The following is a 17,158-nucleotide window of genomic DNA, read 5'->3' as shown; positions in this document are numbered from 1 at the left end:
TAGGGTCTGATGATACTGCTTTGAATTAAATACTAGGGGCATCCTGGCCCACGTTATTTAGTATCTGTTCTATTTTCTTTTCTACATGGTTCTAGAAAGTAGATTCCTTGGAAATATAAGTTAAGTTTATCAGTATCTCCAGTAGCCCGAAGGGACTTTATAAATGTGTTCAGACTACCCTATTTGTTGGGTATGTGAGCTTGGACAAAATACTAGCCTCTTGTGATCTTCAATTTCCTTATCTGTAAAACGAGAATGTTAATTCTTGGAAGTACCTATTTAACAAGGTTGAAGAACATTGTAATTTAAAAAACTTTTTTTTGCTGAGGTAATTGGAGTTAAGTGACTTACCCAAGACACACAGCTAGGAAGTGTTAATTGACTGAGAACAGATTTGAGCTCAGGTCCTCCTGAATTCAGGACTGGTGCTCTAGCCACTGTACCACCTAGCTACCTGAACACTGCAAATCTTTATTATCACACACACTTGCGAAATAAAAAACGGGCAAAGGAAGAAGAAACTATCAAACAGAAAATGACTTAACTTGCTAGTACCGTTTCTCCATTTTGCCTTTATCTGCCACTTTGTGAAATTAAGTCTCAAAGTCACCAAGTTTGGCTCCTCTCAAGAGTTGAATGTCATCACATAACAGCCCCTTTTCCATTCTCTGTTTTTCCCATTCCTTTCAACCTTTTCCTCACTATCTCCAGCAAGAAACTAAGTGTTTTAATCCCCAGCTTCTTAAACGGCAGTCTGAGATCCATATGGGGATCTTGTAATTGAATGTAAGGGCCACGAAATTATGATTTGCTATAAGCAAATGTTTGATTGACATACCTATTTTATATACTGTTTACTTGGGGTGGGAGGATAGAAATGGAAAAAAAGTTTAAAAAGTCCTGTATTAAACCTTTCATCCTGCTTTTCATTCTCTCCAAACTACATATGAAGCAGGTAAAGACCAAAGTTCAGGGTTCTTGGCTACCAAGGGCATTGAATCTAGTTTGTTTTGCAACTGCCTGCACTGCTAAATAAATTGTTCAGATACTACTGTTTTTTTTTATTTTAATATTTAACATTTCTCTCTCAGAAACACACACTGTTAAATGCAAGTAAAATTTATTTGAGGCAATAAAGTTTAGTACAAAAAAACCTATCTACAATATTGATTGAAGGAGTAGGGCAGAGAAAGAAAAAATGTTATGTCTCCCCATTTCTTGCCCACCAAAACCAGGGAGTTTACCTCTTACTATTTATGAAAAGGTTATTACTAGTCTATTAGCCTCTATACCACCTGATTCAATTAGTAAAGTATCATTTCTATAAGTAGGGAAGGGTTCATGGAAAGACAAGCATGAATTACTGGTTTCAGTTCAGACACAACATCCCAGTTACCCAGGGATGAGGTCTAGAAAGGTTACACTTCTACTTTCTGTTCAAATCCAGACCCTGGGGATGTGAGGGGAAGGTCCATTTCCCCTCTCACTTAGTAATTAGAACCAAGAGTGGGATGAGCTATAGGCTGCATTAGTCAGCAGGTTTCTTTAAGCTGAGAATATTATAACCACACTTGCCAAGAGTTAGGTTTAAAAGACAAAGTCTAGCTTTCTGATAAAGAATCTCAGAAAATGGGTAAAGATTCTATCATCCCCTGTCTGTGCCATGGCTGAGGTCTCTAGTTGGTCTCCATTTTCTCTGGAGTTTTCTCTGACTCAGTAGAGGTCTGGCCAGATGGAAGAAAGGGTCCCACCAGCCACGTGAGGGGTGTATTGTGAGCAACGTATTCAATCATCTCATCCAGGGACTCTCGGGCTTTGCTGGCTCTCTCTTTACTCTGAGCCAGGACGGTACTGGAGAGGTCCTGAAAGGACTGGACTCCTGAAAAGGTGGCCCGAAGCTCTTCAATCTGGGTCTGAGCCTGCTGTACTTTGTCCTGGATGTTGCTAGGAAGGCCTTGAATACTGGATACAAGCTGTAAGCAGTTACCCTGAAGCTGTTGGGTGACATCCCGGAACATGGTAAGGGTACGAGACTCAACCTGCTGTAGGGAGGGAAGAGGGGGGAAAGGTTAGCCTATGAACACTGCTTTTTCCAGGGATTTGGGGACTGATTTAAAGTGGAAGTCACTAAGCTAAGCATGGCCCCCAAAAGAAATATGAAAAGCTTATATAATATATAATATTAGATATAAACATATTATGATTTTGTTGCATTTTCTTTTTTATCATTATAATAAGGTAGAGGTTCTTATATTTCATAGTGTTCTGGACCCTTTGGGCAATCTGGGGAAATCTAATGAACTTAGACTCATGGTTGAAAATGCATAAAGATGTAATTATTATTAAAATCATACATCAGAAATTTTTTTTTTTAATGGCAAAGATAGACTTTGGGTTAAGTATCTCTGGGACAAAGGAAAAACCAGAGAGGCAGAGCAATCTGACCTTACTTCAGAAATTAACAAGGGACACACTGAAGACAGGACAGTATTGCTATTAGATCTGTAACTAAGAAAGACTTCTCTAGCAGAGCGAGTATTCTGGGGATTGAATGTGGATCACAACATAATATTTTCACTTTTTTTGTTGTAGTTTGCTTGCACTTTGTTTTCTTTCTTACTTTTTTCTTTTTAATCAGATATTTCTTATGCAGCATGATAATTGCAGAAATATGTATAGAAGAATTGTACATGTCTAACATTGGATTATTTCTGTCTAGGAGGGCAGAGGGAGGGAGAAAAAATCTGGAACACAAAGTTTAGCAAGGGTGAATGTTGAAATATGCATATGTTTTGAAAATAAAAAGCTTGAATTAAAAAATAAATTTGGCCTTCTAAGTTTCACTACACCTTCTCAACACTGATCCTTGCATAGCCTTGTGTTCCAAATTTTCCCCTCCTTCCCTGAACCCCTCCCTCTAGATGGCAAATATAATATATGCTATACATATTAAAATTCATGTTAGTCACTACACCTTCTCTCTCTCTCTCTTTTTTTTTTTTTTTTTAATTTAATAGCCTTTTATTTACAGGATATATACATGGGTAACTTTACAGCATTAACAATTGCCAGTCACTACACCTTCTCAATGAGAATAGCTTGTTATAGTCATCTAGACTTTAGGGATACTAAGGCAAGAGCGATTTAGATTTATCAGTCTAGAAGGTTTATTAAAAAAAGGATGGAGAGTTATTCTGTCAGATCTCAGTTCCCTCACCTATAAACTGAGAGGCTGGATGATCTAAGATTCTTTTAATTTGGGTCATTCTTAGCTTCTGTGACTTGTTCTTAGTAAATTCATTCTAGTTTCTGGTGCTCATCTTCAAGACAAGGGGAAAGAAAGAGAGTGAAGAACAATGGAAAACACTGCTACTAGAAAAGGATCAAGACCCTGCTCTTGTGGGTAGTCCAATGGATATAGTAAAGTCAGGAAGGCCTTTCTCTGAATTCAAACCCGGCCTTAGACCCCAGGGATGAGGTCTAGAAAGGTTACACTTCTACTTTCTGTTCAAATCCAGACCCTGGGGATGTGAGGGGAAAGTAGCTGGGTGATGCTGGGCACAACACTTTATCCTTGTTTGCCCCAGTTTCCTCATATAAAAAATGAGCTGGAGAAGGAAATGGTAAACTATTCTAGTACCTATGGCCAAGAAAACCCCAAGTGGGATCAGTCAACCAAATCTCAACAAAAACAAGAACTTGTGGGTGATTGTACCTCAGGTTTAGCATCATCACTAGAGTCCTTAAGTTCCTTTTGGTTCCAGCTTAGCCACATCTGATGAAGTTTATCTTGGCCATCAAGCAATTTCTGAACACCATCCTGCTTTACAGTTTCAATCTGCAAAAGGGAGAGAAGGAGAAGGGGGTGAGAGAATGAGAAAGAGAAAATTCCCAAGAGAAAAACCATGAAGCAATCAGCAGACAGAAGATTTTATATATCTGAATAGCCTAAAGAACTTAGAAAAACACAACATGACCTCCAAGAAATTTACTGGGAAGGAGATAAAGAATATTAACTCCTTCACATGTAGAGGTCCGGTCTGAGGACTTCATCAATCTGGGAGATAAGCCATAGAGTGCTTCTGAGCTACAAAATTATATTATGGGCAAATTAGTTCCTTGAAGGACAGGACTTGTTTTTTGCCTATGTCCAGTGCTTAACATAATGCCTGGCATATAGTAAGTACTTAAATGGTTTTTTTTTTTTTTTTTTTGATTCATTGATTGATTGATTGAACAGTCTTTTCAACATGGAAGAATTAATCTTGTAGGATTTAAGTAAAATTATTACTAAAGATGTCCTACAGAATCAAATCCATCTTAATGCCCACTGTCTGGACCCTAGGCTCAACAGTGAAACCTTACCAAGCTGATGGCCTGAGAGAGCTGTAGAAGGGCCTCTTGAGTATTTTGCTTGGTCTGCCTCAGTTTACCTAAGGAGTGCTGGTAGGCCCGCTGGTGGAGCTTGGAGGACAGGGAGCCCAAGCGAACGAAATAACCCTGTTGCTCCTTCTGCTGCTGAACAGAAGCCATGTCAAATCCTTCTAGAGAGGTAGCAATCTTAGCTGTGAGAAAGAAGGAAGAAGTTCAACACCAATCAATCAACATTATGAGAGGTAACATGCATAGAGTCCCAGTCCTCAAGAATCTCACAATCTAATGGAAGAAAGCCCTTAATGAGAGAGGCAAAGGATAGCCTCCTCATCTCTTGGGAAAAAGCCAGAATACATCCAGCCATTAAGGTGCCTGAAAGGAGGAGAGATTTCTATACATTCATTTAAAAGGTCAACTGAATCCAACCAGGGCCAGTGATGACAAAAAGACAGTCCCTCAAGGAAAAGGGGATACAGAAGTGTCCCCAGATAAGCAAACCCAAAACAGGAATTAAAAATATCAAGAGTAATTTCAGGATGTGAGAAATCTTATAGTGAAAGGTTATGAAATGAGAAAACAAAGGAAGTTCCCTCTGCATAGGAGATCATACCCAAATCTTACTTGGAAGCAGGCAATTCTAAAAAGCTAAAAACTAAAGGGCTTGTGTGTGAGTGGGGTGGAAATAGGGTCTTCTTTTTCCCCCAGCACTGTAGTTTCAAGACTTCCTGACTTAAGTAACATAGGACTCACTGCCAATCCATACTAAGAAACATTAATATCTGATCAGGTCAAATTATACAGAACGGTCCCCTTGCTGGGACAACAATAAGAGTTGGGTAAGTTATTCTTGAGCATGATAATCAATAGATGAGAAGGTACACCTTCTAGCTTCTTTCTTCCCTTCCTTCCACAGCTGGGAGTTGAGGAAAAACTATGTAGAATGTTACACATACACTGTCATTAAATTTATTTTAATTTTTGCTGACTTGCATGTTTTTTTAATCTTCATAGGGGAGAATTACAGTTAGAAATTAAATTTAGAATTACATCAAAAAGGTGGCATTGATAAAAATTTAAGAGACTTCTAGAACTTCATAAGTCGCTTCATGTTTCAGCTTTCTTGTCTATAAAATAGAAAAGGAATAAGTTATCTCATATCTATTACTTTGATGCTATTTTTCTCGCACTTGGAAACTGTACTAGAGTGATGAAAACACTAGTGTAATTGAATGATGTTACTGAATCTCAGCGCCTTAAAAATAATCACAGTAATACAGGAATATATGCCTTGTGAGATCATTACATAAAGAATTTGCTTGATATTATTTCTGTAGCTGAAACATAATAAAGAACTGCCTACCTTACCTGTAAAGAGAGAGAGAGAGAAATGTGAGCCAAATCCCCAGGGGTTTTATGAGCTAAAAAACCTGCTTCATAACTTGCTACTTAATTCCTAAAGGATCTCCCCTCAAAGCAAGCTAAGGAGGACAGAAGATCCTTACCTAATTCTTCATCTGTCATGGGCAGGTAGTTGTCAACCCATTCTTCAGATTTTCCTAACACAGTATCCATGCCGCTGAGGACCATTTGTCCTACTTTGGAGCCCATGACTGTGTTGACACTACTGGTCACCATCGATTTGGTCATGTCAACCCCACTCTGGACAGCTCCTCGGGTCATATCCACAGCCTCGGTCACTCTGGTGGCCACAGCATCCTTGGCACCCAAAACTGTACTGGAGACTGCATCCTTGGCACCCCAAACTGTACTGGAGACTGCATCCTTGGCACCGGTCACTTTGGAAGATACAAGTTCCTTAGTATCAGCTAGAACCTATGAGGCAGAGCATAAAGTTTAATATTCCCGATGTAGAGCACCTCCACCACTATCCAGACCCGAGTAAAGACAACTAAGTGGCTATAGCTCCTGTCCCCTCGACATCCACAACTACTGAAGACACCAGAGATGTCTTACTGCCAAGATTCTTGACATTATCAAATGGCTTATTATCAGAAGCTGATATGGTTTCATTAATAGAATGGAATTAGATACATTACCATACTCTCTCTTTTTTTTGCTGAGGCAATTGGAGTTAAGTGACTTGCCCAGGGTCACACAGCTAGGAAGTGTTAAGTGTCTGAGGCCAGATTTGAACTCAGGTCCTCCTGACTTCAAGGCTGGTGGCTCTTAAACCACCAGTAGTATCCACTACACTACCTAGCTACCCTACCAAACTCTCTTGATGCTATCAGAATCCCTCCGCTTGAAATCTATGTCACTTTACTCCCTCTTAGAAAGTAAACTCTCTTGAGAGCAAGTAGTCTTGCTTTTTCATTTACATCCTCAGTACTTAGCATAGAGCTCTGCCTAGAGGAAGGAAGGGTTTACTGGGAAAAAAATTTTTTTTACAACCAAGAGTTCTGATAAATGTCTCATTTCTAAAACATCTAGAAAACTGACTCAAATATATAAGAATACAAGCCATTCTCCAATTGATAAATGGTTAAAGGATATGAACAATTTTCAGATGAAGAAATTAAAGCCATTTCTAGTCATATACAAATGCTCTAAATCACTATTGATTAGAGAAATGCAAATTAAGACAACTCTGAGATGCCATTTTATATCTGTCAGATTGGCTAAGATGACAGGTAAAAATAATGATAAATGTTGGAAGGGTTATGGGAAAACTGGGACACTAAAAATAGACAATAGTTTAAAATCTATTTTAAAACAGATTTTTAATGAATTTAAATCAACTAAAATTAAATTTTAAAAAAATTTTAAAGAATACCATGACACATTTTTAAAAAGGCAAAATATAAAGTTATTGTTCAAAGAGATCTGCAAGATGATGGCTGGGTAGATATACTGTCTCCAGCTTGATTAGTTGTACCATTGTTGTGCCATCTAGTGGCTGCTTTAAATGTTATACATCTCTCCTCCATCAACCAATTTTTGCTTGATCTAGTATATCCCTATCTTGTAGGGTAGAAAAAGGCTTGATCAAGGTTAGAAAAGCAATATGAGAGCAGAAAATACCAACTAGGAGTTAGGAGCACTGAGGCTGAATCCCAGACCTGAACATGAGTTAAGTAAAACATGTCCCCAGTAAGCACTAATATGCACAGGAGCACAGAGACAAAGATACAATTTGGCCTTTGTGGAGGCTACATTTTACTCTGAGGATAGGGAGGGAAGAGAGAAGGAAATATTTATAGCTAGATGAATAGAGAGAGACAGTAAACAAAGAAATGTTTGTAGCTAGATGTTTAGAGAGAGATAGTAAACAAAGTTAAAGGTAAAAAAAGTCACTCATGATTCCAAATTACCAATAAAGAACAAAGTTCACTACATGATAGAGATGGTGGGCTAAGATTATGAGTAAGGAATGTATTTTTTTGCACATGGCCAACATAGAAATTTGTTTCCTTGATACGGTTTCTATGAAGCAAGGGTTCTGTCTTTCTTTCCAGTGGGGGAGAATAAAATGGGAATAATAATAATAATAAATGCTTCATCATTGGAAAATTTAATTGAAATTTTAAAAATTTTTAAAAAGATATTTGTTGAATTGGGAGAGAGAGAACAGAACCAGTAATTCACAAAAGGTGGCCATGTAGAATAGCATTTCAGGCAGCAGTCAGTACACAGACACAGAAATAAATAGGCTATCATGTCCTTCAGCGTTTAGAGCAAAGAAGCCCAGTAGTTAGCTTGAATTCAAGTGTATAGGAGAACAGAGAGAATATAGGTCTAGGAAATTAAGGCCAGAGGAATTTGAATGACATGATTAGATGTTTTAGAAATATTTGGCAGATGTGTGGAGGACAGATGGGAGAGAAGATAGACTTGGAATAATCCAGGTAGGTGAGAGGTGCTGAGGGCTTAAAATAGGAAGAGGGCTCTGTGAATGGTGTCATACCACTTAAACTAGTTTTACTGGCACATAAGAAGTCTTTATGATTCATCCATTGTCAAATGGGGAGTAACAATCTTTCCTTTTAGAGTTAGAGTAAGCCTTCAAGTATTATTATCCAAGTTCTAGATTTAAGTTAGAGTTTGAGTTAGAACCCAGCTCTCCCAGCTTCTAGTCTCACGGCCCAAGAAAGGTGAAAAAGCAAGGAAATTTATCTACCTTATCACTTGGCTGCTGAAGAATTGGCAATTTCTCTTCCAATCTGTCTAGTCCTTTATGAGCATACTCGCTGGCTGATGCGACTTGCAGAGGGTAAGGAAGAAAAGGGAGAAGCACAATGTTACTAATAAGTTTTCACTGACACCAAAAGCTCCTTATAAAGGCCCACTTGGATTCTTCCTGGCATGAAGGTGACCTTGGGTTCTTGGAAGCTAGGCCCTGCCAAGGCACTTCTTCTGAAGACATTCTCAGCACCAGCTGTCCCAGCCACTCACCAGGGTAGCCAAGTTCTGAGAATCACCAGTTTAACCTTGGGCTGTTAATGTTTTCCCCCCTTTCAAAGTAACTTTGAAGGTTGAATAGAATGACACAGACCTCAACATAATCAAATCAGATCCCTTAAATACTAAGGTCCCATAGCTGTCGCTGTAGTACTCTAGTTAATGACGGGCTGACATGGTCTAATACTCAAACTGTCAGATTACAACAGAATTAGGGGTAGATTCCTGTTTCTCAAGAGGAAGTTGCAATATTTCTTTCTAATGAGCTCTCCTGGAGGCCATTACTCACTCTGAGGCTCCAGTTTGGACAGGAGCGGCTGAGCCCCACTGGCAGCGGCTGCGGCAAGACTCTTCGCTCCTTGCTCAGCAAGACCACACACAGACTTGACATAAGGGTGGTTTTCCTTGGTGGACGCGTAAGCGGCAGATACCATGTCACAGGTGGAACTCACAAGCGGCATATTGACCACCCTGTTGACTATGCTCTGACATAGAAAAGAGAAAGGTCAAACTGGCTGTAAATCAAGGCACCATAGTACAGGAAGGAGAGGAAAAGAGACAAGAGTCTGGTGAGGGGGGTTGTGGAAGGAGGGAGAGGGAAAGAGACTAGAGAGACAAAGGGGAAAGAGAATGGAGGGAGAAGAAGAGATGGAGAAGGAAAGAGAGAAGGGAGGAGAAAGCAGAGAGAAAATACAGCATTATAGATGTTATCATGATTCACAGTCTGCTGAAAATACTTTCTAGCTATGTAACTGGGGGCAGGTTTCTTCTCCTAGCCATCTAGGCCTTTTACTTTAACTTTACAACAGAGAGAACCTTGCTATGGTTGAAGTTTCTTTTAGAGGTCAGGCTCTTCTAGACTTGCCTCCCTCTAAAAAGTAAAATTCTCTAAGGGTCAAAGCCCCTCATTAATATTAGAAGGAATGTTGGCAAGAAAAAAGAAGGAAATTGTCCCAAGTTAAGATCAGTGTCTAAGCCAAGGCCAGTGACCTTTTCTGCCATGCAAACTTTTTGCTACTTCCAAATTTCTCCCAATTAACTCCATTTAGTCTTCTTTCACTTGATCCTCTTAGTAGTTGTGTTTAGACTGTATGAGGGGGAAGGGGGGATTACTGTGAAATTAAGACTATTGAATGCATTTTTCTGCCAAGTTAAAGCTCATCAAGAACAAGAATTGATCTATTTCTCTAACTTATCCTTTTTTTTTTTTTTTCCACATGATTTGGGAAAGGAAGGGACCAAGCATTCATTAAGCTTCTATTAGAATCAATGGATAGATTTCTAGGTCTAGAGCTAGGTAAGGTCTAGAGCTAGGTAAAGCTGGCTTCAAATCTGGCCTCAAGACATTTACTAAACTATGTGATCATGGAGAAGTCACTTAACTCTGTTTGCCTCAGTTTCCTTATCTGTAAAATGAGCTGGAAAAGGAAATGGCAAACCACTCCAATATCTTTGCCAAGAAAACTCAGGGACAATATTGGGAAGTTGTGATCCAAAATGCCATGAAAGTCAGACATGATTGAACAACACTTGGCACAATACATTTGTAAAGTATAAAAAACTTGACAAAAGTTATCTCCTTTGATCCTCACAATAACTTGGGGGGGGGGGAAGGGAAGATACTATTATTATGATCCCCATTTTATCATTGAGAAAACTGAAGCAGACAGAGCTTAAACAATTTGTCTAAAGTCACACAGTAAGTATTCGAGCTTAGATTTTGACTCGGGTCTTTTAGATTCTAGTCCTAGTGCTCAGATCCATCTAGCTAGATTGGCCAGGTTGATAGGATATCTCCCCTCACTTCTGATTGCCTCTACCACTTTCCTTGCAATGCTTTTCTCTTACTCAGATTTGCTTCCTTAAAGAATGCCATCTAAAATTTACCTTCTTCTGAGATAACCTTCCTTCTTACATGTACCTAATTATTTATATGTTGTATTTCCCATTTGAATATAAGCTCCTTGAGGGTCAAGGTTGTTTTTTTTTGTTTGTTTTTTTTTGTTTTGGCCTTTCTTTGTATTCCCCACACTTAACACAAAATAAATAAGTGCTTAACAATAATATGTGATATTGTCAGGGTATTTTGAGACACCGAGATACCCTAGAGAACAGCTTCAGTTTGTTGTTAAGTTTCAAGCCATTCCTTGCTGAATACATAACAGGATTGTACCTCCTCCCCATGGAAAATCAAAGTGGTTCAATTAAACTTTAGAGAATAAATTTCCTAATGTTTCTATTCCCAATACTGTCACCTAAGACAGACTGGAGACCAGGGAAAGCTAACCTGTTACACAGTCTATCATCTACATGCTTATGATGCCTTAAGGTTTATGAAGCTCTCTCTACAACAAATCTATGAGATAAGATGTATGTACTCATTTTACAGATGGGGTGGGGTGGGGACAGAGGTTGAAAAAGGAGTGAAAAAGGAGTGACTGACTAAGGTCCCACAGAATATAAACAGCCCATTTAGGCTTTGTACTTGGGTCTCTTGACACAAAATATGGAGCTCCTATTTTAGCCTAGCCACTTAAGCCACAGTTCCTTTTACTCCCTGGTTCTGGGTCCAGGTACCCAATCAAACACATCTGGAAATGGAAGCAATCTCCCCTCCCTCTCACCCTTGATGCGTCCAGTCTGGAAGTGTCACCAACTCAGGTTGCTACCACCTTGTACCCAGCTCATGGGAGGGTCATACCTGCTGCATCGGCTCTTCAGCGGCTGGGATGTTGGCTCCGGTCTCAATTTCACTGTCAGACATCTTCAAGGCAGAAGGCACTAGAAGCCAAAGAGGAACAGTTGTTGCCTCACAAACTATCAGCGGGCTAAAGTTCAGCACCACGTAGAAACTGGGCAGAGGTCAGCCCAGCCAAGACTGCTTCTACCCTCTGCCCTAGAAACAGGTAGCTATCATTCTACTCCAGCTGAACCTGACTTCATCAGCTTAAGAGCTAGCTAGGGCACAACTAGGGCAGACTATGGCTCTTGAATATTCCAAGGGCTGACTTAGAAAGACTTCTAGAAACACTGCGATGATGATAAACCCCAAAACAATAAAGTTTTCCTTCTAAGTAGGTGGACACAGCTTAACTAGTTAGCTCTCCAAGCAGAGCCAACCCAAAAAGGAGCCAATGTGAACAACTCTCCCTTCCAAGTCACCTTTTTCAAGTAACCAATGATTCTTACCACCCATCCCATAAAGTAGATGACACAAACAGTAGCCCCTATTTTATCAAGAAAAAGAGGCACACTGTCCAGGGTCACTTGACCAATAATTAGCAGGATCTGAACTATGGTCCTGAAACCTGGATTTTGAGGGGTATGACTCTGAGGATGGCTGGATGAAAATGACATTGATGCTTCTGGATCCCCATTATGCCCCATGATAAAGATCTGGTTTTCCAGGTGGGAAAGATAGCATCTTTCTTTAAATCTGAACATTCCCTTAGAACATAAAAGGCACAACCTGAGCCGTCTCTCAAAGGGTCCTTTCTAGACAAGAATGAATTAAGAATAGGAATCCTATTTTAGAAGTGCTTTCAACTGCCACCCATTTCTAGTTACCAGATATTAGGATTTGGCTTCTGCCTCTGATCCCATTGTTTCAAAGCTGGCACAGCTGGGGCTGGTCTGATCTACAATTACTTATACAGCTGGTAACACATAAGGCTGCAGAAGGGTCAGCTATAAGAAGATGGTTTGGTATAGTGTAAAGCATTTTCCAAGCATAACAGGTTAGCTGGTTGTACACTAAGAACTGGGGATGACAAAGTTGTGAGGTGGGGGAAGAGAAAGATTAAGAGGCAGGCCAAGATGGATATGTCTTGAGGGGTTGGGAATGATGGAGGTGGAGATCACAAATTAAATACTGAGGTAATGCCCAAGTCGTGACCCATATCTAACCATCACTTGGCTCTAGGCCCAAAAATCTTCAATGATGAGCCAAAACAACTGTGATCAAAATCTGGAGTCAGGGGACCTGAGTTCAAATTTTGTCTCATGATCAATAACAGAGGGAGCCAGAAGCCACTTTAGTTTCAAAGGGATGCCTTCCAGCACGCCCAAGGTTGTAAAGAAAGAGCTATTTCTCAATAGTTATTCTTCCAGACTCATCCTTCCACTTTCCATATTCAAAAATCAAATCAGCATTCTTCAGGTCACTATCCTCCCCCGCCCCCAGGCCCAACTGCTTCCTGTGGGAGGTCAATCCACTTGGAAAGGAACTCAATTCAAGCAGTTATTAAGAGGATGAAGAAATCTTAAGTGTAGACCAAGAGCTAAACAAATCTTACATTTTCTGACTGGTTACCTATATACTGACTTGGGGCTGAAAGTTGAAATTATTCAAATTACAGCTTTCGTATGCTTGTTAAAGGGTGGGGGGGGGGGCGGGGGAGAGAAATAAGGGGTGGTTTCACCAGCTGGAAAGAGCTCTAAACTTTAGGGGCATTAGTCCCTCCCCTATTCCCATTCGAAGTAAAGGGGGTGTGTGGATGGCTGCTCTTTCCTCAGCTGTGAGTAGGACTTGTGACCCTTCCCTCTATTAAAGGGAAGCCATTATATCCTAATTTTGACAGGCTATAAATATATCTGGATTTGGGAAGAGAGTATGAAAGGGACTAAGGGAATGCAGGCAGTATTTTTATGGCAGATTATCCATTTGTAAACTCTAGAATACTTTCTCATGGAAACACCGCTTTGACCAATGAAGTCTGGTTTTCTAAGCAAGATCTTAATTACAGAGAGGTGGACAGCATTCAACAAATGAGGGCTCCTAGGACCAATACAAGGAACAGCTAAGTGGTGCAGTGGCTAGAACACTGTGCCAGGAGTTAAAAAGACCTCAATTCAAATTCAACCTCAAGACACATACTAGCTGCATGACCTTGGACAGGTCTCTTACTCCTTTTGCCTCAAGTTTCCTCACCTGTAAAATGAGCTGGAGAAGAAAATGGCAAACTACTCCAAAATTCCAGAACCCCTAAAGGAGTCACAAACGTCAACTATTCGGGATTCCAGGCTTCAAGCAGGAGGTGAATGTAAAAAGCCTTTAAAAGACCAGAAATTGCTAATTTATCCCCTTTGTTTTGCATAAGAGTGTGAGCCATGCCCCTGGGCACACTCCTTATGCAGGATGGGACTGGAACTTAGATGGCAGAGCTCCAAATCCTATTTTTTTAACCTCAGCAAAGTGACCCCAGACGGAAAGTCATTCTAGTCCCATCCCCTTCTTACTGGGGAAACCTTAGCGGAGCTCTAAAATCTTCAGTCACGAGGGGGTTTGGGACTTCTGCTAAGACTGCATCTTCAGGTCTGGCTCACACAGGTTGGGTCTTTGCTCAACTCCACCCCTTCAGTAGCAGAGAAGGAAGGAATGAAAAGGAAGCCATGCGGAACTAGCTGATAATGGATGAAGAGTGGGAGAAATAAGAGGGATCACCTAGACCCTTCACATCCTCCTTCAGGCCCCGGGTCAAGGCTTGCCTTCTAATACTCGACCCAGAAAGGGCAGCGAGGCAACTCAGAAAGGATGTAGGGTACCATCGAGGTGGGGAAACTCTCCCTTCTATAAGGAAAAGTTAAAACTTTTAAAGTTAACTGGCAGGCTCAAGGGGAAAATAAAGCTACTTCCTTGGTAAAGTCCTCACCCCAACGATGGCATTGAAGACCATAAACAATGGGGGAGATGGCAAATTACCGGGCGACGGGTCCAGGGCCCTCTCAACAATGTATCCTGCACCCCGCCCACTTTTACCCAGGAAACTGGCATAGAGAGGCGGCCTTCCAAGCCCCACGCCCGAAGGAGTGGGGGTGGGCGGGTGTAGGAGCTCCTAGGAGTGGCGAGTTTGGCCACTGGCTCACGCGTGCTTTTTGCTCCATACGTGGGCACACGTGGCATCGGCAAAGAAAGCCGAGGTCCTAGATACACGACTGACCCTTCACCCAAATGCACAGGCACCCCCCAAAAATCAGCCCCATCTGGTCCGCGGGGCAAGCCAGGCCCCTCCTCTCCCTTCCCGGGGGCTCACACCCCGCCAAGCCACTTACCCGGGGGAAATGTTCAGTTTGGGTTCGTCAGCTACTACTCCCCACGCGGAGTAGCAAAGACTTGGGGGCGGAATTCGACCAGCAGAACTGGGATCAATAGGAATTCCAACTTGTTCAGATCACGAGCGGAGGGACTTTTAAAGTAGTCCAGAGGAGACGCCTGATGGACAGGCCCTAGGAGCGAATCTAGAATCGGGGCCTTCCTCACGTCAGCCAATAGAGAGTTCGGGGCTGGCTAGAATGTTGCAACTTGGGGAAGCGGTGGCCGCTCGGTTCCGAAGCTTCGGGACTTTACGGGACTGGGCGGGGCGGGGCGGGGCAGGTTGAGGGTGGGGAAGCCTTTTTTTCGTGCACCAGACCTGGATCTGAAACACCTCTTAGCGAGTGTAGTCTGCTAGGGAGGTAACTGGTCTCGGAATTGGGTCCCAGGACATCCTGCTTTACCCGCCCTGTGCCTCGGCTTCCCCTCGGTGTCTGGTGGGGAGTACCTCTAAGCAACAGAAGGCTGCGGCCGGCTTCAGGCTTAACTGCCAAAGACACACCTTCGCCACGTTGCCCTCCTTCCCCATCACAACCCGGGCCGGTGCTTTTGTGGGCACTTCTCCCCGCTCCTCCGTCTGGCCTCTTGGGTCGCGTGGCCTCTGTTTGGGAAAAAGTGAGTGGCCGAGTATAGAGCGATGTAAATATTGTGTATTCGCTCTTCTCCGTTGGCGGCTTATTGCGGTAACAGATTGTGATCAGGGGCTATGTCATCACTTCTCCAGCTGCCTCTGGGCTAAGAGCGACTTAAGCCAAGCTCTGCCCGCCGCTGGTGCTCAATAAACATTAAATGAATGAATTGTCCTGGTGGAGGGAGTGGAAGAAGCATTTAGGGGGCCCGAGTTCAAAATCCCAGCTTTGTCACTTACGACCTAAGCCATAATAACAACCAGCATTTATATTTAAGACTTTCTGCATAGTATTTTACCGATACCTAAGTGCTGGTGATACAAAAACTGGGGGGTCGGGGGGAATCTCTCTTCTCAAGGAGCTTACTTATATAATTATATGCAGAATAAACACAAATAATGCGACTAAAGGATAATGTTGCTTCATCTGTGTCTTGAAGGGAGAGAGCAATTAAAAAAAGAAGTATAGACGAGGAGAAAAAGCAGCTAGGTGAGATCAGATTGAGCTCATGAAAATGAATATTCTTGATTCTAAACCCAGTGCACGAAGCACTTCACCCTGTAGCTGCCCCAGAATTAGAATGGCCAGTGTTTTAAATCTGGAATCAGATATTTACTAGTTATGTGGCCCTGAGAAAGTCACATAACTTTGCCTCAGTTTCCTCATCTGTATAATGAGCTGGAGAAGAAAATGGCAAACTACTTAAGTATCTTTGCCAAGAAAACTCCAAATGGGGTCAGGAAGAGTCGAACTTGACTGAAAATGACTGAGCAACAAAAATAGGTGAGCAGAAAGTGAATTTCAGGTATGAAGGATACTGGTTGCTCTTGAAAACTAAAAGCTGTCAGTTGTGAGGGAGGTGCCAATTTAAATTAGTGGAGGGAGTTTCTAAATGGGAGTCTCCCAGGGTGCCTTCCTCCCTACCCCATTCCACTTCTATTGGTAGAAGGAACAGTCATATTAATGAAATTATAAATCAATCAGTTAACAAACATTCATTAAGTGCTTTCTGTGTGCTATACTATGTTAAATTAGGGATAAAAAAAAAAAAAGGCCAAAGCACCTAAACTGTGTCTATCTTCAAGAAACTTAGGTAGAAATAAGGAAAACCATGTAAAGAAATAGTTAATTGTTGCCCATGGAAGATAACCAGATATGAAACATCTGGATAGAGTTCCGGATTTATAGTCAGGAAGACCTGAGTTTGATTCCTGTCACAGATTGTTTTTAGCTGTGTAACTCTGAGTTATTCACTGGAAGATCAAATACTAAAGCTGAAGCTTAAATACTTTGGTCAGATATGAGAAGATGGGACACTTTGCAAACATGGTGATGATGGGAAAGATTTAAGGCAAAATGAATAAGCAATAGCCTAGGATGAGATGGATACTAGATATAATACTGTCATATCAAAGAAATAAACACGAATGTGGACAGTCTTCAGGAGATAGTGGAGGATAGAAGGGCCTGGTGTTCTATGGTCCATAAGGTCAGGAAGGTTTAGACTGGACTGAAAGTTGTTGAGTCTATCCACCAGCATGACCAGAACATTGAAAAGGAACTTTCTTCCATCTGAACAAGTGTTGAATGCTTGTTGAGTGTCATCTCTATGCTATGACTAAATAAACCTCTTTTTGTTAACTAT

The 17,158-nt window shown here is 41.4% G+C and overlaps 1 protein-coding gene across 2 annotated transcripts; it reads right to left on the bottom strand.

Moving 5' to 3' along the window:
- Positions 1–1,103: 1,103 nt before the first annotated feature.
- Positions 1,104–15,090, bottom strand: PLIN3 (perilipin 3). Of its 2 annotated transcripts, XM_003763096.4 has the most exons (8): positions 14,845–15,090; positions 11,495–11,574; positions 9,083–9,278; positions 8,513–8,595; positions 5,877–6,207; positions 4,366–4,565; positions 3,716–3,838; positions 1,104–2,042 (listed from the first exon to the last, which is right to left on the bottom strand). In XM_003763096.4, the coding sequence occupies exons 2-8, from the start codon at positions 11,555–11,557 to the stop codon at positions 1,677–1,679; spliced, it is 1,362 nt and encodes a 453-aa protein (XP_003763144.1). In that variant the 5' UTR covers positions 11,558–11,574; positions 14,845–15,090; the 3' UTR covers positions 1,104–1,676. The 2 variants fall into 2 exon arrangements, with proteins under 2 accessions (XP_003763144.1, XP_031803667.1); XM_031947807.1 differs by lacking the exons at positions 11,495–11,574; positions 14,845–15,090 and adding an exon at positions 11,418–11,493.
- Between the last annotated feature and the right edge of the window lie 2,068 nt (positions 15,091–17,158).

The sequence above is a fragment of the Sarcophilus harrisii genome, chromosome 1 (assembly GCF_902635505.1).
Source record: "Sarcophilus harrisii chromosome 1, mSarHar1.11, whole genome shotgun sequence".
Lineage (NCBI taxonomy): Eukaryota > Metazoa > Chordata > Mammalia > Dasyuromorphia > Dasyuridae > Sarcophilus > Sarcophilus harrisii.
Note: the sequence above shows the minus strand (reverse complement) of the source record. Positions and strands in the feature narration are given on the sequence as shown.

Excerpts from the sequence above, each read along its gene's own strand:
- PLIN3 (XM_003763096.4), bottom strand. The coding sequence starts at position 11,557 with ATGTCTGACAGTGAAATTGAGACCGGAGCCAACATCCCAGCCGCTGAA. Across the intron at positions 9,279-11,494 it reads CTGAAGAGCCGATGCAGCAG|AGCATAGTCAACAGGGTGGT; the intron begins GTATGACCCTCC and ends TTTCTATGTCAG. Across the intron at positions 6,208-8,512 it reads TTCAGCAGCCAAGTGATAAG|GTTCTAGCTGATACTAAGGA; the intron begins GTAGATAAATTT and ends TCTGCCTCATAG.